This window comes from Octopus bimaculoides, chromosome 23 (assembly GCF_046866305.1).
Source record: "Octopus bimaculoides isolate indiv1 chromosome 23, ASM4686630v1, whole genome shotgun sequence".
NCBI classification, from domain to species: Eukaryota; Metazoa; Mollusca; class Cephalopoda; order Octopoda; family Octopodidae; genus Octopus; species Octopus bimaculoides.
Genome location: NC_142950.1, coordinates 19,762,303 through 19,784,787, shown reverse-complemented (window position 1 = coordinate 19,784,787; position 22,485 = coordinate 19,762,303). Strand labels below are relative to the sequence as shown.

The following is a 22,485-nucleotide window of genomic DNA, read 5'->3' as shown; positions in this document are numbered from 1 at the left end:
TCCATGTGACTAAGTTTTACAGGCTTCTAACAGATACTGGGCTCATTCAGACTCAGATTACTGAATGAAGACGCTCACATCAAAGGAAGTTTTAGAAATTTTATTTACCCAGAGAGATTTGTCTGTCTGGATGGAGTTTATGTGTCTCTACTCATTAATCAAACACATAAATCATATATATCCCCATGTAGACTTAACATCTGTCATCAGGTTTAACACAAATATTTGGTCCTTGGGTGCTTTAACCCTTTAGCATTCAGATTACTCAGTGTATTGCTTATTTATTTACTCTCTGAAGTAATCATGCATTATATTGTAGCTTTGAGATATTGATGTAATTGATTATTTTTAGAATGACATTGTAGGGTTTGAGAAGTTAAATCTGGCTGATTTGAACATAAAACAAGAAGAAGAACTGGTCTAGATACAGCTAGTTTAAATGCTAAAGGGTTAAAAGATTTCATGTGGGAGAATTCAGGTCAAGTCTCTGTTCTGAGGCCAATTTCCACTCTTCCTCACACCTGCCTAAAACACCCTAAAAATTTAAGGGCCAAGGGCATTGCCCTTACCCCACTTAGAGGTAGAAAAAAAAATTTAGTTTCCAATTCTTTATGCTTGCATGGGTTTCATGGAATTCATTAGGGCAGATTTTCTATGGCAGGTTGCTCTTTCTATTACCAATCTTCACCAATTTCCAGCCTAGAGTATTAAACAACAAAACAGCCCAGGCACAGTTGCAAGCCTCTTTTTGTTTGCAAAGATCATACAACACATCAGAATATCTCACAAGATTTTGTAGCTGACTGCAAGCATATGGCACTGCCTGTATCTAGAAAATGAATTTGGGGACAAAGAAGAAAGAAGAGAGTCACTTACTACAGTCATCCAACTCATCAGACCCATCTTCACAATCTGCATGTCCATCACATTTCCACCAGAACGGTATGCACTGGTGTTCAGATTTACAACTGATTTCATGGCTGAAATGGTAGCATTGATAAAAAACAATAAATTGTAAGTTCTAATTTATGACAAATTATATTCTAATTTATATTCTAAGTGTCCCCAACATTTCTTTTCAGCTGAGCGATCCAAACTTTGCAAGCTGGTGCCATGTAAAACACACCCAGTACAGTCTATAAAGTGGTTGACGTTAGGATGGGCATGCAGTTGTAGGAACCATGTGAAAATCGACATGAAGCCTGGGCATTTCTTCAGCTGGCCAACTCCTGTCAAACTGTCCATCCCATGCCAGCATGGAAAACAGACATTAAATGATGATAATGAAAATGATGATGGTGATGATGATAATGTAGTGAGCTGGCAGAATTGGTTAGTACACGAGATGGAATGTGTAGCTGTATTTCTTCTGGCTTTATGTTCTGAGTTCAAATGCCACTGAGATTGATTTTGTTTTTGTTCTTTCCAGGCCAATAAAATAAGTACCAGTGAAGCACTGATGTCAATATGATTAATTCATTTCCTCCTGCCACATTCCCAGCCTTGTGCTTATGATAGAAAAAAATTTATATTCAAAATCATATTCTAATTTATAAGAGAAATGTTTAACAATTTCATTAGTGTTGTTGTCAGATCCAGACTCAGTGCTAACCAAACAAAAAAATGTGCCAACTGTAAGCATCCCATGTCTTCTTTTTTTGTAAAGAATTAGTGCTCTGAACACTATATTATCCAATGTGTTTTACCATTCTGAAGACAATAGTGAGGGGTTTGTATCCTTACAGGATCGGCAACATGCTATCATAATCCTAAACACTTTACCTCACTTGGAAACATGTGGGGATTGGCAACAGAAAGGGCATCTGGCTGTAGAAAACCTGCTACACAATAGTGCTGCAAACACACACACACACACAATTTTGTAAGCGCAGGCATGGCTGTGTGGTTCGGAAGCTTCTCAATTACATGGTTTCAGGTTCACTTCCACTGTGTGACATCTTGAGCAAGTATCTTCTGCTATAGCCTTGGGCCAACTGAAGCCTTGTGATTGAATTTGGTAGGCAGAAGTTCTTGTTATGCATATACATGTGTGTGAAAGTGCTTGTACCTCCAATAATAGGTAAGAGAGAAAACCTCATTCCTAAAAGAAAAAAGACTGTGATCATGGCTGTAGTGTCTTTGATAATGTCTGCTGGATCAAGGTTGAGCTGGGACTATACAACGACAATGCCACCCCGACCATTATACTGCACTGTTGCCACTACCATCACTACTAATAGTCAAATTTCCCACAAATCATAAAGAGTATAAATAATGTAGCCCTAGATAACCAAACCTGAAAAATAAATGGGATGGTTGAAGCTGGAATGCCTTTGGACATAAACCTTCTGGATCAGTCTGACCAAGGGCTAAACAACACAACAACACTTGGGGAAGCTGATTGCATCAGTATTTTTCTTGCCAGAGTGTAGGAGAGGTGGTGGTAGTGAAGTAAACAATAACATAGTAAAATAAAGAGTGGAGGGGTGGATTGTGGGAATGATGATTATAGAAATGGCAGAGAAGGGAGGAGTAGTGGGGGTGATGGTCATCATCATCATTTAAAACCCATGTTCTATGCTGGCATGGGCTGGACAGTTTGACATGTCCAAGGACTGCATCATGCTCCAATGTCTGCTTTGGTGTAGTTTCAACAGCTGGATGCCCTTTACAGCATGTACTGGCTGCCTTATTTTTCATGCCACCAGCATTTGTGAGGTCACCATACAGCTTGTAAGACTATGAATTTTGAGATGGTTAATTTTACACTAGGAGATGAGGGGTTAACAGCATGAGAATCAGAGATTGAAACCTTACCTTACACATTCTCGAAGGCACTGTTTTTTATCACCTGCCAGCAAATATCCGTCACTACAAGTACATGTGTGTCCAATGTCATGTGGTGAATCAGGAGTAAGCAGGCAAAGCTGAGAACAGCTGCTGTTGTAACAAGGGTTTTTGCTGGGTTCTTCCACTGAAACAAAAAATCTTGATGTTAAAACCTATAAGCATTCAGAGTATTTTGTCAAGTGTAATGCTTATTTAATTCACATTGTTTTATATAAAATGAAATAATGAGAAGGAAGCCATTGACTTACACTGAGGTTGTCGGAAAGGATGAAACACCTGAATGTCCATGGGTCGAGAGGGCAAATGAGAGAAGTTGGTGATGTTTTCTCCAGAGAATTTCATGGCACGATGAATATTTTCTGTACCCCAATCAGACCAAAATATAAAGCCTTCAATAGTAGTTATGGCAAAAACATGAGATAGGTACTCTTTGATTATTTTCTTTATGTTGGTACCGTCTAAATTTGCAAAAGCAATGTATTTGAGTCGCCCATCAGCCCAGAAAATCTTATTGGTAACATAGTCAATGGTCAGAGCATTTGGCCATATTAAATTTTGGTCAATAATTTTTATACGGTTTGTTCCATCCATCTTGACTCGTCCAATGTGAGGGGAACTGCCCCAGTCGGTATAGAACAGCAAACCCTTGGCAGGGTAGACTTCAATAGCACGAGGATGGTCCAGGCCTTTATGAAGAAGTACTTTCCGGTGATTACCATTCAACTGAGACACTTCTATGGTGTGTGTTGTACGGTCGCACCAATACAAATTACGCCCTATCCAATCCACTGCAATACCATCAGGGTCCTTTATGTTAGTTTCATGAAGAACCTTTGGAAGACAATCAAAGTACAAGAGTCTTTTCAAATGTGTGACAAAAAAATAATACAATACTGCAAGTACATATTAACATCATTATCACTGATTTTTTTTTTTAGCATGCAATGTCAGGTGCCAAAAAAAAAGGTTTAAAATTTGTGCTCCTAGGTAAACATGCAGATGACACACAAACTGAAAATAATTAGACTAAAATTCTAATGGTAAAAAAACTCCACAAATAAAAAGAACAAATTTCTATGGAACCTTAGGCACTACAGGAGTGACTAGAAGAGTCATCAAGAACAATGTAAAGCCTGCAGAGAAAGCATTTAGATGGGTCTTGCCACATAGGTGAGAACAAGTTTGACTGGGTCACCTGGACACTCAGTGACCCTAGGATACCACACTGAAGGCATGTCCAGGTAAATGTACAAACGTCTCAGTCAAGGATAAGCTGCATCTGATGGTGAGGCTCCAACTTGAGAGTTCAGGAGTTTTATGGGGAGTTAAATGTGAGTTAACTACTATTACCAAGTCCTTAGTTATAGGTCAATAGCAGAAGATGGTCCTGTAGCTAAACTATACAAGACTCAGTGGAAGGCTGATCCCTAGGCATATGTCCCACAAGTTCACTCTTGTGTGTGGACAGACCTTGATGTCATATGAATCAGTTTGTGCGCCTAAGGGGTTAAATAGGTTCTGAGACTGAAGTGTAAGGTTAGAAGAGCAGAAAACTAGGAAACTGTAAATGAAGTGGCAGAAGGCAACAGGCTGGAAACCCCCTGTTGTATCTTTCACAGGAAAAACTATGAACCTTTAGACTTGGGAATGGAGGTCTGATTGTTGATGCCTATAGGCATAGTAGAGAGAAAGGGGGAGAGAGGGGGTACAGAGAGAGATGAAGGAGGCAAAAGAGGATATAGAGGGAAGAGTAGGGAGATAGAGTGGGATTAAGAAGGGGATTCAGAGGAAGATGCAGGAAGATAGAATGGCAGAGAGAGAGAGAGATATAGATGGGGGAGGGTACAGATGGAGGGAAAAGAGGAAGATATATGAGGGAGAGAAACAGGGTAAAGGAGATACAAAAGGAAGGACAGGGAGATAAAATGGGAGAGAGAAAGAGAAGTGTATGAAGAATTGAATCCTTCAATTTGGAGATATACAGAACAAGCTTTAGTAGATCATACCTGAACATTTGAGGAATTCATTTGAGTTCTGAAAATTTTGCTGTTGCTGGCAGAAATATGGGACCAGTATATGTACTGGTCAACCCAATCATAGTCAAGGGCAATCACGTGGTTTAAATCGTTGACAACCATTTCAATATTTCTTCCAGAGAAATCAGTTTTAATGATGTAATGTTGACTGGCAACCAATAGTTTTGGCTCAGGGGCTGAAACAACAACAAACAGATATTACATGCATACATACATAATGGACTCTTCTGCCATTAGACAACATATGTGGGTTCTGAAACTTTTTGCTGAATAACCACACAGATGATTTGTTTACAGTAATCAAATGTTTGCATTCAGGCATGGTTGTGTGGTAAGGAGCTTGCATCCCAACCTCTTGGTTTCAGGTTCAGTCCCACTGCATGCCACCTTGGGCAAGTGTCTTCTATTATAGACTTGGGCCAACCAAAGCCTTGAGTGGATTTGGTAGATGGAAACTAAAAGAAGCCTGTCATATACATGTGTGTGTGTGTTTTTGTTCCTCACCACTGCTTGACAACTGGTGTTGGTATGTTTATGTCCCCATAACTTAGTGGTTCAGGAAAAAAGGATTGATAAAATAAGTACCAGGCTTTACAAAACAAAACAAAGTTTGACAAAAAGTTCTTGAAGGTGGTGCCCCAGCACGGTCGCAGTCTAATGGCTGAAACACGTAAAATGTAAAAATTAAAAGAAACAGCCTACCCAACTATGTATCACCTTTTTCTCCCTCCACCCATCAGCTGTATCTTCATTACTACCCTGTTGCTCTCCTGCCAGGCTCTCTTTTGCATCCCTCTACCTTCTCCAACTCACATGACATGGATCATCTCCAATCCCTTGTCCTACATCCACTCTTCAGAAACCTCAACCAATTTTTTCAACTTACTGCCTACCTGTACCCCCTCTCTATCTCTACCCATCTCTTATTCTCTTGCAACCCCTACCCACACTTCTAATTCCTGTCCCCACTCACTTCTACTCACATCATACATTGGAGTGTGTGTGTGTGTGTGTGTGAATCACCATTATTTTCCTCTTTGAAGCCCCTGCTAATCATTCTCACTAGGCTTCTTTCAGTTTCCATCTACCATATCCATTCACAAGGGTTTGGTCAGCCCAGGGCTGTAGTAGAAGACACTTGCTCAAGGTGCCCTGTAGTGGGTCTGAACCTGAACGCTTGTGGTTGGAATATCAAACTACTTAACCAAACAAGTGTGCCTGTCCTTATATACGAACAGCCATGCCACATGGCAATGAAACATGGGCTGTGACTGCAGAGGACATGTGAAGGCTTGAAAGAAATGAAGCCTATATGCTCTATGGGATGTGCAATGTCAGTGTGCATGTGCAACAGAGTGTAAGTGTTTTAAAAGAAAAATTGGGTATAGGAGGTATCAGTTGTAGTGTGCAAGAATGCATTGGTATGGTCATGTGATTGATATGGGTGAAGACAGCTGCATAAAGAACTGCCAATCTCTAATTGCAGAAGGAACCTGTGAAAGGGGTAGACCCAGGAAGATGTGGGAAAAGGTGGTGAAATATGATCTTTGGTTGTTCAGCCTCATGGAGACAATGACAAGTGACCAAGACTTTTGGTTTCTTGTTGAGAAGACACATCAAGCTAAGTGAATCACAGTCATTGCCAGTGATGATGGCATATGAAAGGTATCCAGTACACTCTGTAAAGTGGTTGGCATTAGGAACAGCACCCAGCTGTAGAAACCAAGCCAAAACAAATGACTAGAGCCTAGTGTAGCTCTCCAGCTTTCCAGTTCCTATGGAAAACAGACATTAAATGACGAATTTGGCAGTGGCTGCTGTGTGTGTGTGTGTGTGTGTGTGTGGTTATACTATATTGTGGGAGATGACTCACAATGTTATGATGTCAGAACAGATAGGAATCACTATTGATAAAATTAAAAAAATAAAAGCTCTAGAAAACTTGGAAAGGTCACTAACACGCCAAGAATTGGATATCACAGTTGATAATGATTCCAACATGAATCAGACAAGTTAACAGAAAGCTTCTATACGGTAATTTGATCTGTTTAGAATAGCAACCAAATCCACTTCATATACATTACCTTACTGTCTTAAAAAAATGGGAAGGACATACATTAGATAATGGTGACCGGTAAATTCCACCAGGTAAATTTCACCAAAGGTGGAATTATCATCATCATTATTATTATCATTATCAAATCATTATTTAGAAGGGTTCCACAACGTTTTGCACTCATCACGAACATCCACACATCCAAATTTGTGGGAACTATGCACTGCCCTTAAATCTGAGGAAGGATTAAGCCAGACAAAAACTGCACACATTTGACGTGGAGACTCAACAACAACAAAAAAGACTTATCAAATTATCAATGCATAACTGAAGAAGCTAGTTCAGGAATATCAAAATGAAAACCCTCTGCAGTTTTTAAGAAGTATTGCACACAGTTTGTCTTAAATTTTTTTTAAATAAATCAAACTTTCTTATCCTAACTCTCCTTCACAATGTAATAGCTGTTATTTTTTATCCTATTGTTATAATGAAATGTGTGCTAAAATTTAATCTTTTCTTTCTTTTTCCCAAATTATATTATTTTTGAAATTTTGTGATTAGTTTTTTGTCATAGATTCTTGTTCCAAGGGAGTACATTAAAGTGATCCCATCTCAATTCAAGTAGATTATAAAGATTATTTTCTATCTCACCTTCAGACTTGAGAGATGGACAAATTAAATAACATAGGTATTGACCCATGGTCTAGAAAAACTGACCATGGTGATTATTAGTGGGTGGAATTTACCTTTGTGGAATATACCATGGTGGAATTTACCTATGGTGAAATATACCTGGTAGAATTTTTCACGGTGGAATTTATCTAGAACCTAGATAGTGTATGTATAAACACAGTATGTCTGAGACAAAAAAGATGGGATGGTCACAACTAGAACGTTTTTATCTGCTTGTTCGTGATTGACTTGGGATTAAAAGAATAACTATGGAAGATTTTGGTCTTTTTTTTTGCCATTTTTGACAATTGGGTCAAAAAACAAGTAGAAGTACAAGGCCAATAACAGTAGGCAAAATTTGAACTTTTAACCATGTACTCAATAGTCCAGCATCATGACTTCAAATGCAAAAACACAATGAATAAAACAAAACAAAAAAAAAAGCTGGATTAAACTTACGTTCAGCCACTTTGCAGAATTTTCCGTCTTTTTCCAGGCGGTAACCCTCAGCACAGGAGCAGGTGTAACCTCCGATTGTGTTTTCACACTTGTGAGAACAAGGAAAACTGGTCACGCATTCATTAATATCTGAAATTCCAACAATAACAACAAATATTGGAATAGGGAATAAAATAAATCAGTCAACAATTTGACAACAACAATAACCCTTCCTATTTTGGGGGAAGAGGTATGTCAATATAATCAACCCTAGAGCTCAACTGGTATTTATTTTATCTACCATGAAAGGATAAAAGGTGAAGTCAACATCAGCAGAATTTTGAATTCACAATGTAAAACTGAAAGAAACACTGCTAAACATTTTGTCCTGCATGCTAACAATTCTACCAGTTTGCCACTTTAATAATAATGATAGTCCATTCTATTCTAGGCACCAGCTCCGAAATTTGAATGAAAGAGGATGGTTGATTACATTGACCCCAGTGCTCAACTGGTACTTTATTTTATTGACCCTGAAAGGAATGAAAAGCAGAGTTGACCTTAGCAAAATTTGAACTCACATTGTATAAAGACATATGCAATGCCACTAAGCGTTTCGTCTAGCATGCTAACGATTCTGCCAGCTTACCACCTAAGTAGTAGTAGTAGTAGTAGTAGTAGTAGTAGTAGTAGTAATAATAATAATAATAATAATAATAATAATAATAATAATAATAATAATAATAATAATGCTTTCAAAGTTTGGCACAAGGCCAGCAATTTCGGGGGAGGGGATTAAGTTGATTATATCAACCCAAGTACTTGACTGATGCTTATTTTACTGACCCCAAAAGAAAAGAAGGCAAAGTTGGCCTCAGTGGAATTTGAACTCAAAATGTAAAGACAGACAAATTGCTGCTAAGCATTTTGCCTAGTATGCTACTGATTCTGCCAGCTTGCTATCTAAGCAGAGTAGTAGTAGTAGTAGTTGTTGTTGTAGTAGTAGTAATGGTTTTAAATTTTGGCACAAGGCCAGCAAGTTCAGGGAATGGGGTGAGTCTATTACATCGACCCCAGTCCTTAACTGGTACTTATTTTATCAAACCCGTAAGGATGAATGGTAAAGTTGACCTCAGTGGAATTTGAACTCAGAACGTAAACAAATGAAGTGCCGCTAAGCATTTAGCCCAATGTGCTGTTAATTCTGCCAGCTTTCTATGATCAGATGAAAATGAATGATATTCATTGATAACAATCACATGATATCAAAACAAGGAGACATACATGACAGGCTCCTTCTACTTCCTTCTATCAAATCCCTTCATAAGGCTTTGGTCAGCCGGGGGCCCAAGTTGGACTGAACCTGAAACCATGTGACTAGGAAGCAAACACACTCCTTACCAGAGGTTTACTACATAAACCCTGACAAAGTGTCTATTGGAGTAAGCAACTCCTTACTTTCACTAGTCTTAACCACCTAAATAATCAAGTAAAACTGCAGTTGCACCCAAGATATTTTGAAAAAGAAGAAACTACATGTAACAGAAAGGTCAATCCCATTAGATAGTCCTCATCATGTGACCATCAGATTAGGTCACATGACAATATCATACACAACACGTGCAACATAAATATTATGAAACAACAATACTACAGAATGAAACAATTCAAAGAATTTACAGAATTACCTCGACAGAAAGTCTTATTATACAATTTGTATCCTTCACGACAAGAACACCTGTACTCATAATAGACTGGAATGCAGTCATGTTCACATGGGTTGTGTAGGTCACACGGATTCACACCTTCAAAAGACAAATAGATATTAAATGAAGGTTATTATTTTAAAGTAAGTTCACAAGTATTTATGGAACATTTACTCATAGAAAGATTCAATACTTGTATTGATTTCTTAGCCATTTCAACATTAACTTCATCATAAGTCAGAAAAATTTAATAAGTAAATACACTAAAAAGACTTATAATAAAAATACAAAGTAATAAATATTAAAATAATAAAACAACTACACGTGTTTCATAACCACATTTTCAAATAGAAAATAAAATAAAAACCAAATCGATTCAAAATAAATTGATCAAAAATCAATTCTATTCAAAAATATAGCTAATCTTCAGGTCAAAATACAATAATAATAATAATAATAATAATAAAATGAATGTATATATAAACTAAAGCTTCAATAAGGTAAGTATTGCATTTATTTTCAGTAATATTGTTAAATGTTTATTTTCTTTTATTTATTGGTAAAATAAATATTTTTATATAAATTCATTTAATATTTATTGTACATACATATATACATACACACATATATACATACATATATATGTGCATACATATATACGTACATACATATATATATGTATACACCCACACATAAATCTTTGCAAAAAAATACTGTTCAGGTGTTTATCAAATTTTGTTTTAAAATAATTTTTAATACATAAAATTTTTCCAAACCATTTGACTCTATCAAGAACTTATAAATTTTTAAACTCAGACACACACATCCACATATAGGTGCAGACACACACACACACACACACACACATACACACACAAAGGTTTCGTTACAATTTATTTCACTAACCACAATTTTCAAGTTCATCAGAATTATCTCCACAGTCATTCCGTCCATCGCAGAACAAGACACGATCAATGCAGACGTTGTTGTTGCAGGTGAAGTGTAACACAGGGTCACACATGTTGTCAGCATAGCAGGACATTTCATCGGTGCCATCAAGGCAGTCAAAATCACCATTACACCGATCCTGGAGATCAATACACTGATTGTTTGAACATTGAAACTCTGTCACTGTGCAGACACTGGAAGCTGGAAATATAAAAAAAGCCAAAAGAAATTAAATATTATGAGAAAGAAGTATTTTTTAAAACTTTTATATATCACTGAAGGGCAGTTGGGCTACAATGATGGCATATCGCTTGAAAACTAACATCCTCATATTGTATCACCAGATATATATATATATATATATATGTATAGATACATATATATATATATATATATATATATATATATATATATATATATGATATATAGATAATAAGGAATATGATGAAGTAGCATTTCATGAATTTTAATTTATATTTTGATTTAAATACAACTTATTATTGACCTATATATGTTTCCACTACATCGTTTAATTGCTGTTGTATTTGCAACTTTGCTATAATACCAGTGTGGTTTCTTCAGTGTCTTCACTGTAATATGTTTTCAGATTGAATTGGTTTAGAGTTTTATGTTAATTTTAGTATTGTGTTGAATGAAATGGTGTTAAATGTTAATTCCAATGTGAACTTTATTTTGAATTCCAAGTATTGATTGGCTAATCATCTGTTTGTTTCATAGAGTCAGTTAATTAAAAATATTTTCTTTAATATAATATATTATGGTCATTTGATTATTTATAACTTATTTACATTGTTTAAGGGTTCATTTCATAAGCAAACATTGCAAAGATTTTTCTTTATTGTATTACAACCTAGTGTAAAAATTTAGTAAAATTCTTCTACACAGAGGTCACATATATTTGTCCTTGGTTTATAAGGTTTAGCAGTACTGATTAATTCCCAGTTGATAGTATAGTCCTTGTTTCTATCTTTTTAATAGACCAGATTAATTTACATGGACTTGTTTGGATTTTTTTTATTTCTATCATTAAATGAATTTAAATGATTAGCCATTTTGTTTTTAAGTAAGTGATGCTGTATCGATGCAAAAGTAGTCAGTTCTCTCTGATGTAACTTTATATCTATATACCACTTTTTTTTTGGTTTGCGTTTATTATTGACAGAACACGAGTTTTGATTTGAACAGCTGCAGAGATTATTTTGTATATTTTGCTCAGATTTCATATCAATTTGATTGTTAGGGGTAAAACCAAATTTGTTTTTCCTAAATTCTTAATTATCATTTACACTTTCACATAATAATGTTACATTACTTCTCTTTCTAGCGGAATCTTTATTGGATTCAATATAATTTATTTTATTAAATAAGGTTGTTTCCCTTCCTGCAATAGTTATATTTGCAGTGTTTCTTTCTATTTGAGTTTTTGTATTCAGTTTGACATTGTTTATATCGCTATTATTATTCTCGATATTCACTTTCCCACTCTGATCAGAATAATTTTTTTTTGTATTTTCAAGATTATGTTTTCAATGTGAGCTGCTATTATTCGTGTAATATTTCTATTATTAGAATAAGCCAAAGGGATTTTGTGTTTGTTAAAAATTTTATGATACCTATGATTTTTAGGAAAATATTTTTCCATTACTGTATTGAACAATTTGGAAAAATTATAATCTATTTGTTAACTGAATGAGATAATTAACTACAAAGTATTCTTAGAATCATAATTACGATCATAATACTGATGTTTGTACCAGTTTTTTGAAGGAGTAAGTATTTTTCCATTTCATTTCCAATTTATTGGGTTGGCAACTAAGTTCCCGCCATGTTTTCAATTTTGGAATTTATTGCGTTTTTAAATTTTGGAATCTATTTTTTTCGAGAATTCTATTTTTGAATCATTTTGGAATCTATTGTGTTTTTTGCTAGTTATTTTAGTTAATTTTTGTTTATTTTCAGATCATTAAAATGGAATGTCAAGTTAAGAAAAATGAGCATTGTTGACACCTTCTTTTTGCTTTTAATCAAAGTTCTAAGGCCACAAAAGCTGCTTGCGACATTTGTGCAGTGTATGGAGAGGGTGCCATAGCTGAAAGAACCGCTCGTGATTGGTATGCCAAGTTCAAAAATGGAAATTTTGATCTCAAAGACGCACCTCATTCTGGCCGTCCAGTTGAGTTTGATGAAGAGCGATTAAACTAACATTTACACAAAAATTCTCATCAAACGACACGGGAACTGGCAGAGAAAACAGAATGCTCCCACACTGCTACAGAGAAGCACCTTCACTCGATGGAAAAAGTTCAGAAGTATGCAGCATGGGTTCCGCATGCTTTAAGTGACAACAACAAAAATCAACGAGCCATAATATCTGCTGGTTTGCTTGCTTGTCACTGCTCAACTCATGCACACAAGCAAGGATTTCTTTACTGAATTGTTACTGGCGATGAAAAATGGTGCCTGTACATCAATATGAAGCAGTGTAAGGAATGGCTTAGCCCTGGTAAACAAGCGACACTGCACGTGAAACAAGATCTTCATCTGCATAAAATAATGTTGTGCGTATGGTGGGACTGGGAAGGGATTATCCATTACGAATTGCTTGAATGGAACCAAACGGTCAACGCGGAACTCTTATGTTCAGCAGATGGAACGAGTCAACGTCGTTATTTAAGAGAAAAGACCTAATCGGCAGCATGGAGTTCTTCTGCTGCACGACAACGCCTGCCCTCACATCGCCAATATGACCAAGGAAGCTATTCAAACGCATGGCTGGGAAGTGCTGCCACACCCGCTGTACTGTCCTGATTTGGCACTAACGGATTTCCACCTCTTTCGATCTCTTTCAAATGCTATGTGCAGAATTTTGTTCAATACTGATGCAGAATTGAGAGCTTGGTTGGATCAATTTTTTAAGTCAAAATCAGGCGATTTCTACCAACGAGGTATTGAAAATCTTGTTGAATGTTGGGAAGAAGTTGTAAACAACAAGGATGAATACATTATTGATTAATTAGTAGCTGTTTTTTATTAAACCTTTTAAAAAATTTAAATTTAAAAAAATGGCAGGAACTTAGTTGCCAACCCAACAGGTTAGCGTTTATATTACCATTTAATTCCTTAGCTGTTTTAATCTTGAAAGAGTTAAAGTTTTTATTAAAGATTATTTTATCTTCATACTTATAATCAGTTCCAGAAGTTGTAACTTCGTTATATACTTTCTTATAAACTTACTTTTTGTTCAGATTTGTATTATAGTTTATTGAAGCACTTTCCCTATTAAAATTTGCTACTCTTGTTGTTTTATTAAGTTTTACATATGATTTTAATATCCTAGTAATATTTTGTTTGTTTATATACTTACTAATTTTACCTAGGTCTGATTTGGAGGGACATATAAGTCTTACAGTTGGTTTAGTATCCAAGTTAGGTTTGTGGTCCTTAATGTTAATTCTAGGTGTTTTAGGTTCATAAGGTTCAGTTTTCATCATCATCATCATCATCATCATCGTTTAACGTCCGCTTTCCATGCTAGCATGGGTTGGACGATTTGACTGAGGACTGGTGAAACCGGATGGCAACACCAGGCTCCAGTCTGATTTGGCAGAGTTTCTACAGCTGGATGCCCTTCCTAACGCCAACCACTCAGAGAGTGTAGTGGGTGCTTTTACGTGTCACCCGCACGAAAACGGCCACGCTCGAAATGGTGTCTTTTATGTGCCACCCGCACAAGCCAGTCCAGGGGCACTGGCAACGATCTCGCTCGAAAATCCTACAGGAGCCAGTCAGGCGGTACTGGCAACGGCCACGCTCAAAATGGTGCATCTCATGTGCCACCCGCACAAGAACCAGTCCAGGGGCACTGGCAACGATCTTACTTGGCTTGCCGGGTCTTCTCACGCACAGCCCATTTCCAAAGGTCTCGGTCCGTAGTCATCGCCTCGGTGAGGCCCAATGTACGAAGGTCTTGCCTCACCACCTCAGCCCAGGTCTTCCTGGGCCTACCTCTTCCACGGGTTCCCTCAACTGTTAGGGTGTGGCACTTTTTCACGCAGCTATCCTCCTCCATTCTCACCACATGTCCATACCAGCGCAATCGTCTCTCTTGCACGCCACAACTGATGCTTCTAATGTTCAGCTTTTCTCTCAAGATACTTACACTCTGACGGGTATTCACATTGTTCTAAAATATATTTTGCATAATTTCTTTTGCTTGGAGGTTTAGTTGTTTCAGGTTATTGGAATTTGTGACTTTAAAGTTTTTTATAATCTCTTTCTTTAGAAGTGATTGGTACATGGAGTAGTTTTATCTGCATGAACAAGAATTCCATCTTTTTTCGAAAGTTCTTTAGTTAAAGTATGAAGCTATATATATATATATATATATATATATATATAGTTCACAGATGAGATCCAAAGATTCTCTGTACAGAAAACACTTATTAGTGCTCAAAAGATTCAAACTTAGACTCCAATATCTTTATAGGGGATCATTCCACAAGGTAAATAAAGACTATAAGAGGGATCAAGTTGAGTGGGTACAGGGCTAATTATGTAGATAAACAAATTAGATACATCAAATATATTAGATATATTAGTTAGGGTATGAAATACAAAATATGTATATATGTATACATGCAAAACGAGAGAAAGCAAAAAGTGGAGACTTTCGGATGATGAATTTTTAAGTATAAATATATAGATATTTATATCAATAAGGTCCAACTTACACAGAGTACAAACGACAAACAAAATTAAAGATTCCATCTTTGAACTTCTCTGCATTAAGATCTGAAATGTAAGATCTTCTCTACGCTGATGACAGAGGCTCGTCTTATCCAACATTAATTACATCCATACGGCTGTGTATTGTGATGAACTAAATCTACCAACGTTATTATGGATCTCCGAGCTCTCAGAAACAGCTGTTGGATTTATGACACCTTTCTTCCATCCCTTTAATTTCCTGTGTCATTTGTACTCTGTAAGCTGGACCTATTAATATAAATATCTATATATTTATACTTAAAAATTCATCATCTGAAAGTCTCCACCTTTTGCTTGTATACATATATTCATATTTTGTACTTCATACCCAAACTAATACATTTACTATATTTGATGTGTCTAATTTGTTCATCTGCATAATTGTGTGTGTGTGCGTATACACACACACACACATATAAATATATATATGGTGATGATTTGAAACAAAAGCAGTGTATGCCTAGCTACAAAAATATGGCGACAAAGAGATCAAACAAACAAATGAACATAAAATAAATTTGGTTGTTTTTACTCACCACAATCTTTATATTCATCAGAATTATCTCCACAGTCGTCATGCCCATCACAAAACAATACCCTGTCGATACAGAAATCATTGTGGCATCTGTACTGTAACATTGGGTTACAGTCATTTGGCAAGCAACCCATTTCATCAGAGCCATCGAGGCAGTCAAACTCGCCGTTACACCGATCGTGCAGCTCAATACATTGGCTGCTGGTACACTGGAACTCGGTGTTGCTGCATATCCTTGCAGCTGAAAATATAAAGGGGAAAAAATATAGAAAAAAGTATAAACAAAACAAACAGACATCTTCATAGAATTATAGGAAATGTGTAATATGTTATCTTTTACTTGTTTCAGCCATTAGACTGTGGCCATACTGGAACACGAGCTTGAAAAACATTTTATTGAATGAATTGACCCCAACTCTTCTTTTAAAGCGTGAAACTTATTTTATGGGGACTTAAGCACACCAACACCGGTTGTCAAATGGTGGTGGTGACAGAAAGACACACTTGCATATATACATACATCATCATCATCATTTAACGTCCGCTTTCCATGCTAGCATGGGTTGGACGATTTGACTGAGGACTGGTGAACCAGGAGGTTACACCAGGCTCCAATCTGATTTGGCAGAGTTTCTACAGTTGGATGCCCTTCCTAACGCCAACCACTCTGAGAGTGTAGTAGGTGCTTTTACGTGCCACCAGCACGAAGGCCAGTCAGGCGGTACTGGCAATGGCCACGCTCAAAATGGTGTATTTTATGTGCCACCTGCACAGGAGCCAGTCCAGCGGCACTGGCAATGATCTCGATCGAATGTCTTTTCATGTGCCACCGGCACAAGTGCCAGGGAGGCGATGTTAGTAATGATCACGCTCAAATGGTGCTATTTACGTGCCACCAGCATTGAAGCCATCGAAGCCAGACAGCTGCTCCGGCAACGATCACGCTCGGACGGTGCTCTTAGTCCTCCACTGGTACAGGTGCCAGCATGATTTCACTTTTGCTTGCCCCAACAGGTCTTCGCAAGCCGAGTTTAGTGTTCAGTGAAAGAGACATTGGCATGGGTGCCAGTCGTCAAATTTAGTTTGATAATCCATATTCAATTAAGAGAAGAAAATGGAGAGTTAATGGTGAATAATAATTTATTAATAAATTGATAATCATTCATTCCTACAATTGTTTCAATTTTTGCTCATTCAGTAAATTACAAATTTATGCAATAAATCTGCATTTATAAGTTATGAGGAAAATATCTGCTGGAAAAAACAGATTGGTGAACATGTAATTTTTTAATGTCTAATATTTCCTTGATGATATTTTCCTCATAACTTATAGATGCAGATTTATTGCATAAATTTGTAATTTACTGAATGAGCAAAAATTGAAACGATTGTAGGAATGAATGATTATCAATTTATTAATAAATAATCATTAACCATTAACTCTCCATTTTCTTCTCTTAATTGAATATGGATTATATGCTTAATATATACCTAGTGATTTAGGGAAATTTATTTCCCAAAGATATAAGGTATTGCACCAGTGTAATCTTGTTAATTACAATGGTAACAACCTATCACTTTATCACACTCCCTTTCTCACTGTACTTCTCTCTCAACAAAAACTTTTTCTCTTCCCCTTTCTCTCTCCCTTTAATAAATGATGTAATGGAAACATAGAATGGTGACAACACTAATGATCTCTCTCTCCTTACACCCCTCCCTCCCTCCATCTTTCTGTCTCTCACACACAAATGTTCTCTATTTCTTTCTCAACAACAACTTTTATTCTTACCCTTCTTCTAAAAATATGTTGTAATGTATATTTTGATTTCTCCCCCCGCCCCATTATAGATGTTGTCACAAACAGACAGATGTGGAGATTTGCTTGTCTTTTATATAATATGGTGGTGCACCAGCATGACCGCAGCCACTTGGCTGAAACACATAAATAAACATAAATAAATAAATATATATATATATATATATATATATATATATATGTGTGTGTGTGTGTGTGTGTGTGTGTGTGTGTGTGTGTGTGTGTGTGTGTGTGTGTGTGTGTGTGTGTGTGAAAGCGCATGGCTCAGTGGTTAGAGCGTCGAGCTTACGATCGCGAGGTTGTGAGTTCAAATCCCGGACCGGGCTGCGTGTTGTGTCCTTGCACAAGACACTTTATTTCACGTTGCTCCAGTTCACTCAGCTGTAGAAATGAGTTGCGACATCACTGGTGCCAAGCTGTATTGGCCTTTGCCTTTCTTTTGGATAAGAATGGTGGCATGGAAAGGGGAGACCGGTATGCATGGGCAACTGCTGGTCTTCCATAAACAACGTTGCCCGGACTTGTGCCTCGGAGGGTAACTTTCTAGGTGCAATCCCATGGTCAGTCATGACTGAAGGGGTCTCAACATATATATATATATATATATATAAAATCATCATCATTTAATATCTGCTTCTCAAGCATGGCATGGATTGGATGGTTTGACAGGAGCCAGCTGGGCAGAAGATTGCACCATGCTTCACTGTCTGTTTTGGCATGGTTTTTATGGCTGGATGCTCTTCATAACACCAACCACTCCACAGAATGGACTCTGGACTCTTTACATGGCATCAGCACAGGTGAGATCAGTTTTGGCAAGGTTGTTTTTTTATAGCTGGATGCTTTTCCAACTGCCAACCATTATGTGATGTGGATGGATGCATATAAAAGCACCCAGCATACTCTGTAAAGTGGTTGGCATTAGGAAGGACATCCAGGAGTAAAAACCATGCCATATCAGACTGGAGCCTGGTATAGCCCTTCAGCTTGCCAGCTCTGGTCAAACAGTCTAGCCCATGCCAGCATGGACAACAGGCATTAAATGATGATGATGATGATGTTCTATGGTCTATGCTGACGTAGGTTGGACAGTTTGACAGGATCAAATGAGTGCAAAGACTGTATCATGTTCCAGTGTCTGCTTTGGCATGGTTTCTATGGTTGGATGCGACTCCTAATGTTGACCCCTTTACAGTGTGTGCCCACAGTGCTTTTTTGTGCCTCATGCACTGAGGCCAGTATGCAGCTGGCAAGGCTACACATCTGGAGAGGGAAGAGGGACCTTTATGCTAGGATAATAAGGGACAGAGAGGGGTAAACACTAGGAAAAACAGGCTGGAGCATTTTAGAGAGGATAGAGGAGAGTGGAAATTGTTGATGAAGTAACAGAGTGAACCTCCAAGGTACAAGGCATATAGCAATGGATGGGAGCAGTAGGGTATGTCTGGTGTAACACTGCAAAGTATATATGTGTTGTGTGTGTGTGTGTGTGTGTGTGTGTTTCTTTTTCTTGATTTCATGTAATAGTAGTAAACAAGCATCACTGTCATTCTTTCCAATCTTCCATGAAAACATGTCCAGAAACAAGGAAATTATTACCTTGGTTGGAAACAGATGGGGGTTGGTGTCAGGAAAGGCATCCAGCTGTAGAAAATCTGCCTCAACAAATTCTGAGTGACCCATGCAATCATGGAAAAGTGGATGTTAAGACAAAGATAATGGACTGCCAGCCAATAACGAGGACTGCTATCTGTTTTTTATTGAAGTCAGTGAATTGTAACCTAAAGGAGATTTGGCTATTATTTCTAGCAAGTCAACTGACCATGTAGATCCTCCTTTAGTGTTTTATCTTATATAGGCAGATGTTGCTGTGGTTTAGCTTGACACCAACCCTATGGCCCAAAGGCATTCCAACTGTAGCCATCCAATTAATTCTTCAGTCTCAGAAAAACTATCTAACCCATGCCATGATGAAGTGGATGTAAAAAATCTAATGATGATGATATACATTAAAAAGACTGGATGGTCACTGTTATAACAACTTTGTCCATATTTCTGTTAGGTCAGGGCTGATGTGAGTGTAAGCCTAAGCAACAACAATGTTACATAATAGTTACAGTATGGCTGTGGTAGGTTCTAGTGTAAAAACTGGGAAGGTTTGGGGTAACTTACGACAACCAGCTTCTTCTGATTCATCACTGTTGTCATGACAATCACTTTGACCATCACATTTCCAGCTGGAACGAATGCATTGACCAGTGCTGACACAAGTGAAGTTATCTGGGTGACAGGTTGGACGATCTAGAATAATAAGTGATAATAATAATAAGTGACAATAATAATAAGTGATAATAATAATAATAATAATAATAATAATAAAATAATAATAATAATAATAGAAGGCCAGCATCATCAAGACTGAACTGTTGAAACATATGAAGAAGGCCAGCATCATGAAACCGAGAATTGTGTAATGAAAGAAAAATTTAAACAAGAAATGAACACAAAAAGAAACAGCCTGCAAGGAGAAAATATGCATGGTCAGTTTGCAAGAGATCTGAACATGAAAACAGATACAGAGGACTGATGACTATTGATGAGGAGTGACCTGAAGATAGAGACAAAAACACTCATATGCGCAGCTCAAGAACAAGCGTTAAGGACCAACTATGTGAAGTGCAGAACAGACAACACTACTGACAGCAACAAATGCAAAATGTGTGGTGAGAGGGGTGAAACAGTAAGGCACATATGTGGAAGAAAACCCTGAGTTTGGTTAAAAAAGGGGCAATTAAAAAAGAGAAAAAGAAATAGAGAGCTCAATTGCAGCAGCCTAAGATAAAGCGATAAAAACAAACAATTTGAGAAAAAATATATATGGAGAGAATGTGTCAGAAAAATATAGAGCCTGTGGAAGTTGGAACAAGACATTGGCACACATTATGACAGAATGCCCCAAGTTGGCACAGGAAGAATATAAGAAATGGAAGCATGACCAGGTTGCAAAAGTTTTATACTGGAAATTTTGTCAGAAATAGGGATTTGAAGCTGGAAACAGCTGGTACAATCATCAAGTTGAAAGAGTACTAGAGTTGGAGAGATGTAAGATTTTGTGAGACTTTCCTTTCAAATGGACAAGAAGTTAGAAAATAACACCAGATATTACAATCATAGATAAGGAAAAGTGAAGTTGCTTACTTATCGACCCATCATGCCCATTTGATTCCAGGATTGTAAAGAAAGAGAAAGAAAAATAAAGAAAATACTATCCTCTGAAATTTGAAATTGGAAGAATTTGGGACATGAGAACAGTAAAGGTCATGCCTATAAATAAGTGGTTCATTGGAAACAGTAAGCCAAGATATAGACAAATAGCTGAAGGAGATTGAATTAGAATGCCTGGTAGAGCTCCTTCAGAAAGTTTGCCTCTTAGGGACAGCAAGAATCATCAGGAGGGTTCCAAGCACTTGAAAGACTGCTGAAAACATGTGGATACCTAATGTTACAGGTAGTAACTTGCAACCACATAAATCCTATCAGGAATAAGACTAAACCAGAGCTTTGTTTCTATAGTAACAATAATCCTTTCTATTATAGGCACAAGGCCTGAAATTTTGGGGCAAGGGGTGAGTTGATTACATTGATTACATTACTTATTTTATTGACACCAAAAAGATGACAGGCAAAGTCGATCACAGCAGAATTTGAACTCAAAGCATAAGGATGTATAAAATGCCACTAAGCATTTTGCCCAGGGCACTAAAGATTCTGCCAGCTTGAATAATAACAATAATAATAATAATAATGATAATGATAATAATAATAATAACAGAGGCAAAGTAGTGTCGTCTGATGGTGTAGAAAATCAAGGATATTAAGACTAATAGATATAAATATCTGGGGATATTAGAATACGACAAAATCAAAGAAAGTGAAATGAAGGAAAGCTTTAGGCGAGAATATCTCAGGAGAACCAAGTTTATTATGGGAAGTAGACTCAATGGAAAAAACAAAATCAGGACAATGAACACATGAGCTGTTTCCTTAATACGATACAGCACAGGTGTTGTTAGGTGGACAAAGAACGAGCTTGAGGAAATGAACAGGAAAACTAGCAAGGTGCAGACTATTAAAAAAAAGAAATTGCAAGAATGTGGACTATGAGGAGAGTGTCAGTCATCCCAGTAGTTGCAGGGGCACTCGGAGCACTAACAGCCAAGTTCGAGAAATACGTCAGAGAAATCAAAATTGACATAAGAGCAGAGCAAGCCCAAAAAATCTGCTCTGCAGTGGACTGCTAGGATTTTGAGATTGGTACTTGGATGTTGAATGTCTCCCAATGATAATTAACAACCAAGTGTCAAAGCTTTTGATGTGCAGAAAGAGACTGTGAGAGACCTCTGACAGCAGGCTGCTGTCCGCTCTCACAGAATCTACCAGAACAAACAAGACTAAATGTTCTGAGAAGTAAAACAATAATAATAATATCAAGGAATTTTTCTTTTTCTTAAAATATATATATATATATATATATATATATATATAATAATAATAATAATAATAATAAATGCCCTGATGCAGTGGCTCTCAAGGCTTCTATTCTTAACTAAAAGTTTTATCATGTACATGTTTTGTCT

The 22,485-nt window shown here is 37.0% G+C and overlaps 1 protein-coding gene across 4 annotated transcripts in view; it reads right to left on the bottom strand.

Moving 5' to 3' along the window:
• Window positions 1-22,485, bottom strand: part of LOC106879043 (prolow-density lipoprotein receptor-related protein 1) — a 315,430-nt gene that overhangs the window by 59,631 nt on the left and 233,314 nt on the right. For all 4 annotated transcript variants that reach the window (XM_089340178.1, XM_089340176.1, XM_089340175.1 and 1 more), the window contains 9 exons: window positions 20,021-20,149; window positions 16,031-16,270; window positions 10,665-10,907; window positions 9,741-9,857; window positions 8,074-8,202; window positions 4,857-5,062; window positions 3,099-3,681; window positions 2,818-2,974; window positions 877-980 (listed from right to left, as the gene is read on the bottom strand). In XM_089340178.1, the coding sequence (XP_089196304.1) occupies window positions 877-980; window positions 2,818-2,974; window positions 3,099-3,681; window positions 4,857-5,062; window positions 8,074-8,202; window positions 9,741-9,857; window positions 10,665-10,907; window positions 16,031-16,270; window positions 20,021-20,149 (1,908 nt within the window). The remainder of the gene's footprint in view (window positions 1-876; window positions 981-2,817; window positions 2,975-3,098; window positions 3,682-4,856; window positions 5,063-8,073; window positions 8,203-9,740; window positions 9,858-10,664; window positions 10,908-16,030; window positions 16,271-20,020; window positions 20,150-22,485) is intronic.